General features: G+C 41.3%; 1 protein-coding gene across 1 annotated transcript; it reads left to right on the plus strand.

Moving 5' to 3' along the window:
* Positions 1-197: 197 nt before the first annotated feature.
* Positions 198-11783, plus strand: brsk1a (BR serine/threonine kinase 1a). Its single transcript, XM_083932660.1, has 19 exons — positions 198-625; positions 715-809; positions 1000-1085; positions 1561-1701; positions 2199-2315; positions 2462-2495; positions 3198-3266; positions 3370-3516; positions 3961-3992; positions 4144-4308; positions 5233-5330; positions 5962-6115; positions 6223-6283; positions 8535-8811; positions 9075-9123; positions 9233-9356; positions 9680-9890; positions 10460-10549; positions 11375-11783. Exons 1-19 carry the CDS (start codon positions 541-543, stop codon positions 11572-11574), a joined length of 2235 nt encoding a protein of 744 aa, XP_083788786.1. The 5' UTR covers positions 198-540; the 3' UTR covers positions 11575-11783.
* Positions 11784-18145: the final 6362 nt, after the last annotated feature.

Below are 18145 nucleotides of genomic sequence, written 5' to 3' on the forward strand. Positions count from 1 at the left end.
ACCCTCACCCCGCTAAAGGGTATAAATCTTTGCAGCAGACGTGGATAAAAACGTTATTGCGTTCCTCCTGCGATCATTTTCTTATTAACCGTCATGTATAGTTACCGTAATACATGTAAGTGATTCAAATAAGCACTTTCCTACCTTGTCATGTTTTATCTTTAGGGCAGTGGTCAGTATTTAACGCATAAAACAGCCTGTAGTAACTCACTGTCACCTCAGTTTCTCTTGCTTTATTCTGGTTTTTGTTGAATATCAACGTTATACATGTTAACCGTGTTTCAGAATATATTTAGCTGCGTGTATTAACCTGGTTTAGATGAAGAGTGTTCATTTATCATCCAGATGTTGCATTTGTTTTTGTTTTACACGTTCAGCCCAGTAACTTCTGAGTAGCAGTGTTATTATCACTGAAATAAGAGGCAGCCCTTCTTCGCAAGTTGAGCACCATCTTGTATCCCACAGTATAAGCTGTATAATAATATCACAGTGATTGCAATAACCACTGTGTAGTAGTAGTGTATCAGCCTCAAGAGCAGCATGAGTAAGGAACTGTCTCTAAGTCAGTCAGCTCAATATGTTGGGCCCTACCGACTGGAAAAAACACTGGGGAAGGGACAGACAGGTGAGTACGCCCAATTTAAATCGTAGAAATGTCTGCCGTCTGTCTCACATCCTTTCCTCTCCTCATCTCTCTCATTGTGTGTCTTTCAGGACTGGTCAAGCTCGGGGTCCATTGTATCACGGGTCAGAAGGTAGCGATCAAAATAGTCAACAGAGAGAAGCTGTCTGAGTCAGTCCTGATGAAGGTACATTATGATGCTGTAATGTTAATTTTTATATTTAGCCAGATGTGCTGTGCCGCACACGAGCGCATCCATATTCTCTGTTTCACTTCTTTTTTCTGATTAACCTCTGTTCTGTTGCTTCAGAAATGCAAGTGTGGCGTCTGCTTCAGTATCTTCCTCTCTCTTTTTCTTTCCTCTTCACTCTAACCAGGTTGAGAGGGAGATTGCCATTCTGAAACTGATCGAACATCCGCATGTGTTGAAGCTGCATGATGTTTACGAGAATAACAAATACCTGTGAGTTTCCTCTGCTTCCAAAAGAGCCTCTCGACTCGTTTTCAGCGCAGCCTGCTCGCTTTTTGTTGAGGGTTGCTAAATGCTGAGCCTGGAGCGGGATGGGTTTAAATATTACTCTAAGAACTATTTATATATCTACGCTAATTCTCACTTTTTTCTTCATCTGCTACAATTATTCTGAACATATTTGATCTACATCTTGAGGCAAATAATACACTCCAAACTGCTTTAACACTGATATGAAACAGCTGTGTGAGTAGACAGGCAGGTTGGCTGGAAGTGAGTACGTAAAAAAAGATAAATGGCAAGATTTCATCTCAATATTGCGGTCCTGGAATCCAACATCATAAATTGATGGTATCTAACAGATTAAGAGTCTCTGAGGTTAGATTTAGACGTTGTTGTTTTTTGTCCCTCCTCCTGTTTCTCAGAGATGAAAGTTTTAAATCACACTGCTGTCCCCGTGTGTCGACAGATACCTGGTGTTGGAGCACGTGTCGGGAGGAGAGTTGTTTGACTACCTGGTAAAGAAGGGCCGGCTGACTCCGAAAGAGGCCAGGAAGTTCTTCAGGCAGATCATCTCCGCTTTGGATTTCTGCCACAGTCATTCCATCTGGTTGGTTTTCTGCGGAGAGCAGTGGTTTTTAAAATGAAACTCTTTAAACAACGAAGAGTCAATGCCAATTTGACGTGTCACTTGATGTGAGAAGTCAGAAGCTGCCTTCACTCAGAAACATGAAAATATATATATTTAAGTGTAATTCCGTGGTTAGAAAATCTGTTTTAATGCCTTCACCGTACTGCCCCGAGCTAATCAATGTTAGCCATGTAATAGTTGTTACACGAAAAAAACTGTCTCGATGGCTTAGTTGATGTATGTAATTGCCAAAAAAGACCATGGGAATTACACTTTAAACATCATCCTTAATACTGCTTTGATGTTTGCAGGTACTTATCTTTACATTTCTTTTAGACTTTTTGTGTATCAAGTAATAAATCAGTGGTTGTGTAGAATGAACCAATATTAAAGCCACTTTATCATGCAGTCACAGTCAAGCTGAAATGCCACATCAGCACTAGAAGACACATAGTACCTTTTTTGTATTTGTGCAGTCACAGAGACCTGAAGCCCGAGAACTTGCTCCTGGATGAAAAGAACAACATCCGCATCGCTGACTTCGGCATGGCCTCCCTACAGGTGGGAGACAGTCTGTTAGAGACCAGCTGTGGGTGAGTACCAAGTGTGTGCGCACATAAAAAAAGGGTCATATTTTGTATTTCAGGAACAATGTAAATCTATGCATATTACATAATGTATTCTTCATTTATTGTGACCATGGTAATGTTGCTTGTGACACACATTTCTTTCATTTTAGATCACCACATTATGCTTGCCCTGAAGTCATACGGGTGAGTGTTTCTCAAATGTTGGTTCCTGAAATATAAAGGACTATGATTATAACCTTGATTGATAATGACTTTGATCATAAAGCAGGTCGAGGTGCTGTATAAATACTGTCAAATCATCAAAATGCTCAATCCCCAGAGAAATGCGCACAGCACGCATTCAGAAACGGTGTCTTTAAACGAGCCGTCAGGACTTCTGTGTGTCTGACCAATCAGAGCAGTACAGTACAGCCATACAGGCATATTCAGACACACAGTATTAGAAAAATAATGTGTTAAATCATGTAAACATGTTCTAGTACAAACACAAAATACAAGTATGAACCTAAAAAACAGCATATTTTTGAGACCTTAAGTTAATTATTAATTCTGTAGCAAATGCATCGTTACATGAGCTCAACACAAAGACTAACTAACTAATTAAAAACTAATGGAATACAGACTGTGTCACTTGGATTGTTTTTAAAAAGTCACATTTTTTAGTACAAGTGATTCTTAACGGCACACAAGAGTATTATCCAGTTGTGTTGATGATGATGGTTTCACCTTGTTTTGGACTGAGTTTGACTTAACGCTGGATTATAACTGGATTACAGTGTTTCTCTTGACTGAGATTTCTTGGAAAAGTCTTTAACGAGCTGATATTATCTCAGTGAATTAAATCAATAAATGTGGCTCATTTAGTCAGTGTTGTGTGTTGGGCAGGGGGAGAAATATGACGGGCGGAGAGCAGATGTTTGGAGCTGTGGGGTCATCCTTTTCGCTCTACTGGTGGTAAGTCTTTTACAGTTGGGTCCTCTTTGAAAATGCACTCATTGCTTCCCCCTTTTCAAGTCAACTTTATTTTTTCTTCCCTTTCTCCTCTTTTCCCCTACAGGGCGCCCTGCCGTTTGACCACGACAATTTACGCCAGCTCCTGGAGAAGGTGAAGAGCGGGGTGTTCCACATGCCCCACTTCATCCCCCCGGACTGCCAGTCCCTGCTCAAGGGCATGATTGAGGTCAACCCCGAAAAGAGGCTCACGGTATGAGACTGCACTCACGACAGGCTCCTACACCGGGGAGTCTCATATGCAGACCGTACCCGCAGATACATGTTAAATTGTCCACATTGAACTGGGATTGCCTCTCAATCGTTCCTTTCCAATATATGGGCATCGACGAGAGCAGCTTCATTGGACTGCCGTCGTTCATATAAATCATTTTTAGTTTTGATCATCGCCATAGTTGGCATGTTAGAAACGCAGTTGCATTTACATTGGGGGATCGCATCATCGCTGTTTTCTGAAATCTAAAGAACGAATGCAAATTGTGATTTTAACGCACAATATTCAGGAGAGATGAGGTGTCTCGTGCATGTAAAGAAAAGTATCTGGTGTGACGTGTTTACACAGCACAGCTCTGTGGCCATCTGGCTGTTAACAGACTGTAGAAACTAATGGCCCCATCTGCCCTGTCACCCTTTACAGCTAGAGGCCATCCAGAAACATGCCTGGTATCTGTGAGTATAGGTTCCATTTTTTACTTGACTAACGAATAAAATTTAATAAAAAATGACACTGCATCACATTTGATCCGATACACTATATCCGTGTCATCCATGTGTGTTTCTTTGTGCGTTACGTGTATGTGTGTGTGTTTGTGGCTCCCAGGGGAGGTCGTAATGAGCCGTGTCCCGAGCAGCCTCCTCCCAGGCGAGTGTGTGTGAAGCGAATCTTGTCCCTGACTGAGCTGGACCCAGATGTGTTGGACAGCATGCACTCGCTGGGTTGTTTCCGAGACAGAGGCAAGCTCACACGTGACTTGCAATGCGAAGAGTAAGTATTATTTATTTTTTTCTCAACTCTTAACATGACATTGTTTCACAGTGCATCGATTGTATACTGGAGTGACAGGAAAAACAGAAACACTTGATGTAATGAACTGTACTATAATGAAAGGTTATATAATTTACATTCATAGAGGAGCAAAAAAAAAAAAAAAAAATTATGTAACAAGACCACGATAACAATGCAGTAAATTGGACAACAACCTAATACAGAACACGAGCAAAAATATAAAAAACATGTAACACTTCTCACAATGTCACCAACCATTACATATTATAAGTTGCACAGATGTAGTATTTATTTCAGGGCTAATACTCTGCTTACTCAGTCATGTACCTAATGAGTTTAAACATCTGATTTCCCTCTGTATTGAGGCATTTTGAGTGATGTCCGAAAGCAGAGAGGGGATACGGTTTCCTCTGCGTCATGTCATGTGAAATTCCTGTTCTGAGTCATCAACTGACTGCCACAGGGTTAAAGCACGGAAGATGGTGGATGGACTGAAGCTGTGTGATTTAGCCTCACAAATATCAAAGCCATGGTGCTGTCAGGTGCTCCTTGTCACAACAAAGTGATACTGAGGGCTTCAAATGATGTGCAGATTTGTTCAAACAAAGAAAGTGCGTGTTTTGTTGATATGACGTATTCAGTTGAGGACTGCATCTTTTTGGAGGATTTGGTTCCTGAATATGTACTGTAGTATGAGAAGGGAGAGAGCTTTTTAGACGAAAGCAGGGGATAAACAAATCACCAGTTGAATAAACTGTAAAAAGTCTTGTGGCTGTGCGGTCACTTGCCACATCCTATACAAGGGTTACCTTCTCTGATCACATACCGCTCCTTTCTACGCCATTCTTTCCCAGTTATAACATCTGGTCCGATGAGTGTCCCTCTTTCTCTCCGTTCTCTCAGGGAAAACCAGGAGAAGATGATCTATTACCTTCTGCTGGACAGGAAAGAGCGCTACCCCAGCTATGAGGATGAGGACTTGCCAGCGCGCAATGACGTAGGTCAGTCATTAGGGGGCAAGAGGGATCCATTAAAGGAAGGGAGCTGCTTCTCTCAGCCTCAGTTTCTGTGAAGAGATTGTACCGCAGTCTGTGAGTGTGGTTTCATACACAGGTACTCATTACCTCTGCCCATGAGTTTGGGATTATTTGACTATTTTCTAAACATTATTACATTTTGGATGAAGTATTTTGCACTAATAGCCATTAGCTTAAGAATCAGTTACTGTAATCTCTACTATTAGCAATAAAACATGAAGCAATATGGAATGCAATTGTAAAAGTCTGTGTTGTGCTCGATTGAGCCCATGTGTGATCATATCATGTGTATCATGTGGCTCCATACGGCTCGCACGAAATCAGAAGAAAACAAACTTCTGAGGGTGAAGAAGAAGGAAGACGGCAATGAAAATGTCTTAAGTGGAGAGAGGACAGGATGCTGGAACTTCCTATGAGAGGGTTTATTCGAATTCTGTTTTTTATTTTGGGAAACACTTTAACCATACCACCGCCCTGTGTTTTTTATGGCACATGCACAACACATCATTTAATGTTATTAAAAAATCTAGCTTTAACATAAACTGTTAATTGATGCTGGTCATATCTGTCATAACGTTATCGTGGTGTTTAACAGCCGACCCTCCTCGAAAACGGGTTGACTCTCCGATGCTGACGCGCCACGGCCGCTGTCGCCCCGAGAGGAAAAGCCTGGAGGTGCTGAGTGTTACTGAACAGGGGTCCCCTACTCCGCCACGCAGGGCACTGGACACAGCTGCACACAGCCAGAGGTACAGGATATTACCCTAGCACGCGTACCAAGAATACATTCAGCCGCACACTTTGATTGGTTGATTACACTCTGTCTTTTTACCGATCTTTTGACCACTGGTCTCAGGTCTCGCTCAGTCAGTGGAGCATCAACTGGTCTCTCCTCCAGCCCTCTCAGCAGTCCCAGGGTAAGGGCCTGTTGGCCACCTTTTAACAAACTGTACATACTGTTGCTGCTTTGATGGTCGGCACTGTCTTTGAACATGACGCAAGCATGCATTATAAAATATTGAATTCTCAACATTTATTTGTATTATTTAACTCCCTCTGTGACCTAGTGCAATTAAAGGATAGGTTCTCAAATGAATTCTGTCTTACACTATACAGGTGCTGATGTGAGCCTTGTAAACTGTAATCATTCCTTTAGTTTATACTGGCCATTGAATTATTCCTCCTCAGTGTCTTTTTAGGAGACATATTTACACAGCTCAAGGACCGTGGATTTTATCCGCCATCACTTATATTGAAAACACATGAAGAAGGGATCTTTTAGAAGCCAGCATGAACAGGAGGGATTATTACAGCAAGCTAAAACTCTTTCAGTGTTTATATGGGCACCTGCCTATCGTTTAAAGCATTTAAACATTGTGAAGCTATCCTTTTAAACCTCAATATTCTATTTATGTGCTGCAGTGTTTCCCAACCCGCAGAGTCAGCAGCGGTTAACATATCCATTGCGCCCCACAGTGTACATTGTGCTCATATTTAGGATGTGTATATTATGACGGTTATGTGATAATGGCACTCTTAACCACTTGTAGTTTGGTATTTTAAAGTACTAGTGCAGTGCCTGCTAGAGTATACACGTCATTTGGTAACAGCTAGCTATTTGGGACCAGGCTATTTCCTGGGAACAAAAGTCCTTTGTTGAGTTTGCTACAATGTAACATCTATTCTTGGATGTACTGAAGTGAACGTCGGAGAGTGAACTGTACCCAGCATGCCGTTTAGCCTTAGTTAATAGGGGTCCCCTCTCAATACTACACAGTCTGTACGTAATGCGCTACTAATAGATATATCCCGTAGCTCTCAAGAGCTCGCACTCGACACTGCACTTCCTCGAGTCCTCAGCAATACGCCACAAAGTGTGAAGTCAATTATCTGAACGGTTGTCGAGAAAATCCAAGGATAGACAGTAAGTTAGTTAGTTAGTTAGATTGCTGACATTAGGATGGGACTGGGAAATAATGCAGTATTATTAGTAATTATCTCCATTAGTTTTGTGACAATATTCCCATATCAACTGGCATATGTTTAATGACAGATAACTTGCATTTTAAAAATATGTGTCTAAGAATTTAATTTTAAGTAATCTAATACATTTTTTATAACAATCATTAGACACAACTGCATGAACATGTTTAGACTTTTACATGTCATTTTGAATGTTTAACGTAAACTATCAATATTGGTATGCTGTGATAACTTTCACAACTTCTTTTTGCCTGTATTGCACACCCGGCATTAAACTGCTTTCAAAGACATTACAGTCACACTTCACAACCCCCCAAAAATATCCATTTACCAAGCTCCTCAGTCATTCTTACACGTCATCACAGCACCAGTTCCTCAGATTAAATCTCTTGTGTGGCATTTTTCTTATGTCTTCACGTCACTTCTCTTCCTCACCATGCATGAACGAGGTGTATGCACAATTGTTGAGAATATGACATAGATTAAATTAGATCATTTATTTTTGGTTTATGGGATAATATGCTTTCCTGGTTTTGCTCAACCAGCAATCAGCGAACAGTAACACCCTCCACTGCCACTGTCCTTTGTCACGGCATTTTTAACCCTTTCACAACCACAACTGTCACTCACACATGGCATAAAAGACTAAAGCGCTGAAAATGAAAGCTTTTATAGTCAGCACTGGTAGTATTGCATTTGATACTTTCACTACTCACAAGATGCACTCTTTTGTCATGAAGCATGATATTCATTTCCATCCTTTCTCTATGTTCCATCCCTTCTCTTTCTTGTTATCCATCTCTACCACCCCCCCAACCCCATAAACCCACTCCCCAGTCCTACCAAAGCCCCATCTTCACTTTCAGCCAATCAGACGTCACCTCTGCCACCGCTACCCCCCTCACAAAGGAGCCCAAACAGGGAAACGCCACTACTCCTCGCTCAGCGCGGGCTCATGACAAGCCCAAAGCTCCCCCCAACCCAAAGACCCAGACCCTGCCCACCAAGGGACCGGTAGACCGACCCCATCTGCAGCCCATCAAGTCCCTGCCTCTGCACAACCCATCCTCCCGCTCACCCTCTCCTTCTCCGCTCCTGTCACCCATCCCTCGTTTCTTCTTCCCCTCTGTCCTAAAGTCAGTGACTAAGAGCTTCTACCCAAACTCTGCCCACTCTGTGCCGCAGGTGACTCCCCAGGGCTCTCCGTTGCCCACGCCCTTGGGCACCCCTGTCCACCACCCTCACCATCCTTCCTCCACCCCACCCTCCTCTTCCTCGTCCTCGTCCTCCTCGCGGGCGGAGGGAGGGGGAGGGGTGGGCTCGCTCTCACTTACCCCGCCATCCAGTCCAGGAGGGGGAAGCGGCATGGCAGCCAGCAGTTCCGCCCATTGGAGGACTCGCCTCAATTCTTTCAAGAACAACCTGCTGGGATCACCCCGTTTCCATCGCCGTAAACTGCAAGGTGAGTTTATCTCGATGTTACGCGGGGGTCATCGCGCACCAGTATCTGCACAGGTTTGAAAGACCAAGACTAAAGTATCATCAGTTTCAAAAAGTTTCCTCTGTTCTCTGGTAAAACCTTACTTTTCTATTTCAGCATACAAGTACGCCAGACCTCTAAAATGGCAATGGATTATATCTTGATTATTTCTTTCCTCTGGCTTCCAGCTAAAGATCTAATATTGTACACAAATGTTAAATCTAATAGTGAGTTGTGTCTTTCAGTTCCTACATCAGAAGACATGTCCAGTCTAACACCAGAATCCAGCCCTGAGTAAGTCCAGTGGTGTTTTCATTATATATAAGCTGTGTGTTTGTGCTCTTGGGTGTTTTCTACGGCTCCGTGTGTACGCTCCTACTATATTTTTTTGTCTGGCTACCAGGCTGGCTAAGAAGTCATGGTTCGGGAACTTCATCGGCTTGGAGAAAGAGGAGCAGATCTTTGTGGTGATCAGAGACAAACCTCTGAGTTCTGTCAAAGCCGACATTGTCCACGCCTTCCTGTCTGTGAGTATCTGAGCGTCTTGCCTTCCGCGCCTCTCACTGTCAAAGCTCGTTTGTAGAAAGCATGGCTCTCACTGGCAAAGCTGTAAGGACTTCACGCTCACTCTCATTTCTCCCATCGTTTCACTCTTCTCTTTATTTCGATCTCGCTCACTCGCTGCACGTTGATGGATCACTTTGCTTTCACCAATGGCTCACTCTTTCTCTCTTCTCCTCACCCTGACCCTCACCCTTTGTCTCCCTACACTCACGTTGGCCCCCCGTACCTCTCCCGCCTCGTAAGTCTGTCGGTCTCTCTGCTTCTTCTCTGTCTCCCCACCACGCAGATCCCGTCGCTCAGTCACAGCGTTCTCTCTCAGACCAGCTTTCGGGCCGAATACAAGTCCTCCGGCGGCCCTTCCGTCTTCCAGAAGCCCGTCAAGTTCCAGGTGGACATTGCTTTCTCCGAAGGCGAGAGGGAGCGAGACAGGGAGAGGACGGAGAGGGAGGGCAGGAGGGAGACAGGAATCTACAGCGTGACGTTCACCCTCATTTCAGGCAAGTGGCGCGAGCCTTTAACTTTTTGGGAATCGAATTAAACTGCAAACATTTTGCAGGTAGTTTTGGTTGTGCCTACTTTAAATAAAAGTTTGAGATTTTGAGAAGTACAATTAATTGTTTTCTGACTGAAGTTTATGTACGAGGATCAATACCGGTCTATTATGTTACCATTGGACAGAGCCGCGCTAATGTAGCTGTTTCATCCTGTTCCCAGTCTTCATGCTAAGCTGAGCTAGCAGGCTGCTGTCTGTAGCCTTATACTGTATGTATCTGACAGAGAGTTGAATACATTTTCTTATCTAACTCTCGGCCAAAAAAGCAAATATTCCCTAAAATGTCAAACTATTCCTTTAAATAAATTTAAAAAACTGACCCTAGTTGCCCCTGTTCATTTAGACATTACCTGATTGAAATCATACTTTTGTTACTTCAAATACTTCATTTGAAGGCTGTATTTTGTGTAGGCATGTCGCAGTGATGCATCTGAGAAGTTATAGTTGCCTTTTTGAACAAATTAATAATTGCATAGTAAAAAAAATAGTATATTATCGTGTGTGCATCTCCAGGTCCGAGTCGCAGGTTCAGACGAGTGGTGGAAACAATTCAAGCCCAGCTGCTCAGCTCCCATGATCAACCCATGGTGCAAGCCCTATCTGGTGAGACACATATTTTGACTTCATTCTTCTAGGTACGCACCGAAGCAGTCTCTTTTGTTTCGTTTTTTATGTGTAATTCTTTTGCATCTTTGTTATTTACCCAATGACCAATATTTTTTCCTTGTGCTGGAAACATCTTTATTTACAGAAGAGGGTGGTGCTGTTTTCAGTATCCTCTGTCCAAAACCTGCTGCTCATTGAGCTCTCTGACAAGGTGCATAGTTACCTCCGCTAAGGAGGCCTTTTTTTTTTTAGCTCGGTTTGTTTGTTTATTTGTCAGCAGGATTGTGGAAAAACTGCTGGCCCGATATTTATGAAACTTGGTGGAAGGGTGTAGCATGGGTCAAGGAAGAGCCCATACTTTTGGTAACATTACGAGATGTACGCTACATTCATGTGGTGTCAGAATAATCAAAAAAATTACCACAATTACAATTATCATGGCATTGTGAGATCGGAGGCTTCGTTGGAGGTTTGTTCGCAGTAGTGCCCTTCTAGTTTATCTTTTGTTCAAGCAGTTTCATTTCAGTTGCTGTCTGTTTAATGTTATTTAACACAGGTCTGGACTTGTTTTTTTTCTGTTCAAACAATACTTTTATTGCCCTGAAAGCTGTTGAATGGTGATAGGATCCCAACTCGGGTAGCGGCCGAAGCAGAGGGAGAACGGTAGTTACCCCTGAACGACTTCGCATTCAGGCTCACAAACCAATTTATTTTTTAATCACACTTGCATTTCATTCATTTCTGGCCCTGACCCATAGACACTGTAGCACGCGTACGTTGAGAGTGACTTTCCTTTGTTCTCGTCTCCTGATCCCTTCCCAGATGAGAAGAACGGCCGGCCCCACGGGACCCCCACCCGCCAAAACTCGAGGCGCTCCGAGGGTGGGGGTGACAGGTGCGAGTGGGGCGACCGAGCGGATGGTGGAGGCATAGGCGGCAGCGGAGGAGTCCTGCAGCGCAGAGGCTCGGCAAAAGAGAGAACCCGACTTCTGTCCTCCAACGGAACCCAATCCCAACCATAGGATAGAAAGCGAGACCATGCAGCAGGATGCCTGAACTACACCTGGAAAGAAGACTTCCAAGTATCCCTGCAAGCCATGAGCTACTCCTATTCTTCCTTGACTAAGTTATTGAAGGTGCTTGACCATAGCAAGGATTGAGCCCCCCCCATCATGCTTTTTCCCCCCTCCAACTCAACATTCTTTTGATCTTTTGGATCACCAGGATTCCTTCCCTCAAATGAGAAGAAAATGTTAAGGGAATCACCCTTTAATGAAAATACGTGAATGAGCAGTTTGGTATCCATCTTAGATACAGCTTCACAGATCAAACTAGGAATTTTGAAGTGCTAATGTGCATGCCAGTTAGCAGATCAGCCTGCTAAAGGATGCTGAAATGATCAGATAGGCTAGTCTACCATATCATTGTAACACAGTATCTGACACCAAAAAGAAATAACACGTCAAGATTACTCTTAAAAATTAACCAGTGCGCTCATCTCATTATCAAGCAACATGCAATTGCCAGTCCATACTGAAAGAAATATAGATGTATCTCAGCAGATGAACCCTAAGAGTTAGCAACCTGCTCCCTCTTCAGCGAGCGGCGACGAGCTGAACAAAAGGTCCTGATTTTCTCAGGAGAAACTACATCCTGGAGAATTCCAGCCAGTGTCTTCTCCTGGGGTAAAGAAAACCAACAAAGTAAGCTAAGTAAGTGAATGTGAAAAAAATAATATTTTTTTATTTCGTTTTTATTTATTGTTTACATATTTATTTGGAAGGCGTCAGTAGCACAGTGATAGAAGTAAAGAAGGTAACAATGTCGGAGAGGGGAAGCTGACTGGTTGGCGTTTGTTTTAAAGTCAAATGTTTTTCTTTTGTATTTCCGTTCCACTCAGAGACAATGTGAAACAATGCATCTAAGATTTTGGCATTGGATGCCTGTTGCTCTGGAGAAAAGTATTTTTTGATTTTAAAAAGAAATATGAACATTACTATATGAAAAAAAGAAAAAAAAACACTATGCGTGAATAGTTCCATGAACCTCATCACAGCTGTTTGTGTCCAGATTGAATGAGAAGAGCATTCCCTGGCCTGTGGATCCAACAGAAGCCACCTTTCTCGTCAAGCTTGTCTCCTATTGCCATAGTATTTATGTATTGACTCAGAACAAAATAGAGCAAACACACACACAAACACACACAGACACACACACACACAGACACAGACACAAACACACGCACACACACACAAAGGAAATTCATCAATGGACATTTCTCATAATGCCGGACTTAAAAAAAAGGCTTGCGATGTCAATTTCTTGTTGAACAGGACTTCAAAATGGGAAGCAAACAAAAGCAAAAGAGTCTCCTAACCACCCATGATCCTCACTTCAGTGTTCACCAACAAGCCAAGTAGTCCATCACGGCACCCACGCTCATCTTCAGAGAGTCGCGCCATTCTGCGAGCAGACGTAGCAACTCGGACAGTCATGTATTACTCCAGCACTCTGTCAGACTAGTCGATGTTTTTCACCAGTCTTCCATACAGCACAATATGCAACAAATTAAGTGCAGAATGTTTTCAGAATTGTTCACCTATGTATCCATCTATTTTATTTATTTATGTATGTATTTATTTATTTATTTATTTGGTCACGTGGTTGTTTGTGTATGTATTCATCTAAAAACCAGATTTTATGCCAACAAATATATATCCAGAGCTAATTCAAGAAACCTGTTCTATTTCATTTCTCATTATCACTCTTTTTAGAGCGCTTCTTTCCAAGAGGAGTGCCGATAGCAGTACTGACAAGTTGTTCTTCTCCAATGACCTTTGTTTATATCTCACATAACTCTTGTTTTCCCACGCTTATCTCTGGTAACCGGAACATGTGTGCGTGTGCCTGTGTGTGTGTATGAGTGCGAGAGAGAGAGAGAGAGAGAGAGACGGGTGGATGATGGCTAAGTGAGATGAAAACGTTGCAACAGATGCATTTTGAGCTGATCACGCGCAGAGATTTCGACATTACCCAGGAATATAACATTTACTAACATAGCCAAACCCTAACAGGCGCAGCATTTCTCTCACGCATTAAAATGCTTGCTAATTTGCTTCATCTCTTGCTTTTATGCCTTGTCCCTGTCTGCCTCTGCACCTGCCGTGTAGCCATCATCACAAGAGAAACTGTACAAAGTTGTTTGCCTCACTGTCTGTACACACTCTTTGATATCCCACTATCACCAGTTTCCTCTTTTATCATCACCACATCACCTTCACTTTCATTGACCCAACTCTGGCTAAGATTGTAAACTATTCTCCACTCATAAGGGTCAGTAGAATAAGGTGTTTAAAAAAAATGAAATGTCTGTATCATAATTTAAATATAAAAAGTGCACTATTATAACTATTGCCTGTGATAAAAAGAACAATTATGGTTGAATTGATGGTCAAAATAAAGAGAGATCCACCTTATTGTTATGGTTACAATAATAAACCCTAAATTCATGTGTGTGTCTATTTAGTCTCTGGGTTTAAAGTAATTACCTTGCACAAATGTGGAAAAAGTTAAAGCTTTAGATAGTTCTATCATCTGGATGCAAACATTATTTGTGGTATAAAATCTAGTAGTTTGACTTTTAATCAAAATAAATGAATGTGTGTGTCTATTTAGTTTCTGGGTTAAAACGCTAACTCTAAAAATAATTTATTTTATCTTGCACGAATGTAGAAAAAGTTAAAGCACAAATGGGGTTACTTCATTCAAAAACCATTAGTACATTAGTAAGTGGACTTTGAGTCAAGATTTATTTATTTATGTATTTATTGTCAGGACTAGAAATGTGTAAGGGTAGTTTATCTGAGTAATACTTTCACATCCTGGGGTTAATCCTCCCAGTATCAAATATTGAAATGACAACGTAACAAGAAAAGCGTGGCAAGTATTTTTTCAAAACATGTTTTTTAATTTTTTATATATATATATATATATATAAACACAGATTTTTAATGATTTTTATCCAAAACATACGCCAGTCACACGTTAAAACACTGTAATTCATTTGACGTAGAAAGTCAAATAAAGTCCTCACCGTCACATGTTGACATAGGCTTCTCTCCACGCCTTAAACACCTCACAACCCGCTGTCACTGCGCGAATGCGACATTTCCGACGGTCGCTGAAGGCAGCACCGCTCCATCCAGGGAGCATCTGTAGTCCAGTTCAGTGGAGAAGAGGGCCGTCACCACGACAACGGACACACCGGCCACTCGGTCGTCGTCAGGAGTAAACAGTGGTTTTCCTGCTACTCTGGGCCCTTTTAAATAAATAAAAAACAACAAAACAACAGGTATGTACACAGGGTAAGGGCATGTTTTATCGCGCTGTAATGAAGACACACACAGTCGCATCTTTTTCCTGAAGCTCCATCAGCATCCGTTAGTGTCAAGTGCTAACTCCATTAGCTGCTGCTAGCGTTCATTTACATTCCTGCTGTAGTTAGCTGGTTTACAACGGCAGCTATAATTCACTGGCTTTCCATATGTGTAGCATAATAGCTAACATTAATGTGCAGCTTTCAAATATAATAATAATAATAATTAGAGGTTGATAACGAAATACGTAAAGATGATAAATAATGCCTACTGTTGAATCATTTGTTTTTTACTTTGTGTTCACGACCAATGAACCAATAACGTTACGTTTCATTTCTTATCGTTTATTACTAAAATGTTAGCTAGCTATAATAATAAAAAAATGTCCAATTCCTGTCTGCTCTTAAATTTGGGCTGACTTGGAAAAGGCTGGAGGGTGATGTTGACATTATTTACTCAACAAACAAACATTTGTAGACGTAACGTTTTTGAAGACGTCTTATTTTGTGCAATAGGAAGAGAGATGAGCCTCCCACACAGGCGCTGGGCTGAGGTTGTCAAGGTACACTTTAAACTTGAGGAGTTGAAACCCACGATCAGGGTTCAGTCCAGAGATTTTATAAGGCATGGTTGCCATTTCTGACTCATTTTAACTTACAATTTCCTGCTGGAAACACTGGGATTTGAGTTGATTCACAGGCTCTAAAACTCTGTAACATGTAAGAAACGTTTATTTTTATGTGTTATTATTGTCATTTTATCATTTTATTATTGTATATGTTGCGGTTGCTGAATGGGGACTTCGTTGTTTTGTAAGTGTTTACAATTCAAATCCCAATAAAAATATAATAATATATACTATTTAAATCCAAATATAAATATTGTAATAATATGAATAATAATAACAAACATTTTTAGAAATATTCCTCAGTGGTACCGTGCTTGCATGGCTGCTAATATCGTATAGAGATTTCACAGCAGGGACAGCATCAGGCAGTGGTGTCCTGCTTGTGAAACATTAAATCACGCAAATAAATACTTGACGTTAGTGGCTTTAAAGTTATGGCTGGGTGAGTTGATTGGGTGTAAAGCATCAATATAAGCATCCACTCAATCTGTACGGTTAGACTCTGCTGTCACAGGTGATAGTAAAAGAGATGAATATTTAGGGAGCTGAACAGTAAAGGGTCATCTTAGATAGGCCTATTAAAGCTGCAAAGATTAATTGATTAGTTGTCAACTACTCAATAAAATCATATTTTGATAATCAATTTAGTTTAAATGCTGTTTAAAGAAAATATGTCCATATTCTCTGACTTCAGCTTCTCAAAAGGGAAAATTTACTGGTTTCTTACCACCTCTGTGACCGTAAACTAATCGTCGATAGTTGTGGACAAAACAAGACATTTGAGGATGTCATCTTAAATAAATACAGTTATTATTATTATCATGGGCTTTGGGAAACACTGATCAACATTTTTCATTTTATGACATTTTATAGACCAAAAAACTAATTGATTAATCAAGAAACAACAGATGACTCGTCAATGGAAATAATCGTTAGTTGGAGACAGATAAGGTGACCAGATATGTTTTAAGAACAGCAAGGAAGGCCCTTAATGTTGCGAGTAAACATTTAAATTCAAATTTCAAACTGTATGTGCCCAGTAAAGGAGTCAAATCAAGTAGTATGATCATATATCTTAGTACTGATTAAAAGTAGTATCTGGTCCTGAAGGGTGGCTGTGACTGAGCCCTGAGCACTGGCACTTAAGGTTGTGACAAGATTAAACTTTTTCAGGCTTTTCAAGGTCCACAAATGATGAAAAGTAACCAACTGAAAAAAATCAGATTGTGCAACCGCTGTCACTTAACCACTGAAGTAGGTCAGAATAAAAAAAATCATATAGGCCACAGTACTACAGAGTTTAAAATTCAAGAATATGTCGTTTCTCGTATGTGTGTTTATGTGTGTAATATCTGAGTATGATAACAGTGACCTGACAATATTACATTATCAATTGTTGCCAGTGGGGCACAGCACTGTAATTTTCGACTAGACTGGCAGGAAAAGGTTAGTCAAGATAAGTTATGATAAGGCTGAGATACCCATTGCCAGTAACTCTTCACTCTTTACTTTTCTGTTTGGCTACTGCACTTTTTGCTGTAACTGTTGTGTCCTGGAGGGCCAAGGCCACAAAACGAACATGCACATAATGAAGACACTAAAGTTGCAGTCAAACAATTCAACAAGGATTTAAATGTGACATTTTGTTTGTTTTTATTTGCTAAACACCTCAGTTATGTTTACCTTTCACTTAGTTTAAACAAACTGTCTCCCTGCTCTGGACCCATGTTGATCTGATTACTTTCTGTCTGGCAGTTTTCCAAGAACATGTTTAGTTCTTTATCTCGAGCAAGTAAAAATACAGGGTTGTGTCAGTTCTTCAGAAAACCCTTTTTCCCTTAAAAAAACGCTAAACTGTAACATCTTTGAACTGCCTCTGCATTATGGTATCATATCATAGCCCATTCCCCTTATTAAGTGCTTTATTAAATTGTTCTATGTCTGTAGCCTAATTTATAATATCATCGCTAATCTCTATCATTGTCTGGCAGTCTTTTTATAACACAGCTGTAAAGACATGAGCCCCAAGTGAATTGGTAATCAAAGTTGCACAGATGCTAAGGGATTACTACACTGGCAATGCAGATTATCTCTCAAAACATTTATCAAAGTCAAAGGGCTTGGTAATAACATTTAGTGGGACCAGCGTTTCATAAAGTGACAAAGTGACATTAAGTGAGTCAGCACTGACTGAAGTGAGTAGGTGTGTTGGCACTGAAAGAAAGAGGCTGAAATGTACTGAAGAACCTCAATGGGACGAGGGTACAATGAGGGAAAGTGTGTGTGTGTGTGTGTGTGTGTGTGTGTGTGTGTGTGTGTGTGTGTGTGTGTGTGTGTGTGTGTGTGTGTGTGTGTGTGTGTGTGTGTGTGTGTGTGTGTGTGTGTGTTTGCCATTTTTAGACACACAACAAGAGCAGACGTGGCCTCCACAGGGGTGCAGTCCAGTGTCAGAGTGACTCTGCCTCGGGGCATTATCCATAGCCTATTTGTGGAAAAAATCGATTCCTTTTGTGCAGAGAAGCAGTTATTGCCCTAAACAAACATACCCAATCATTCAGCAGCCAGTCAGCACTTTCACATCAAACTCTT

This window comes from Echiichthys vipera (assembly GCF_963691815.1).
Source record: "Echiichthys vipera genome assembly, chromosome: 18".
NCBI lineage: Eukaryota > Metazoa > Chordata > Actinopteri > Perciformes > Trachinidae > Echiichthys > Echiichthys vipera.

Bases quoted from the DNA above. Each gene is read 5' to 3' on its own strand.
- brsk1a (XM_083932660.1), top strand. From the start codon at position 541: ATGAGTAAGGAACTGTCTCTAAGTCAGTCAGCTCAATATGTTGGGCCC. The intron at 1,086-1,560 runs GTGAGTTTCCTC...GTGTGTCGACAG, and splicing joins TACGAGAATAACAAATACCT to ATACCTGGTGTTGGAGCACG. The intron at 3,267-3,369 runs GTAAGTCTTTTA...TTTCCCCTACAG, and splicing joins TCCTTTTCGCTCTACTGGTG to GGCGCCCTGCCGTTTGACCA.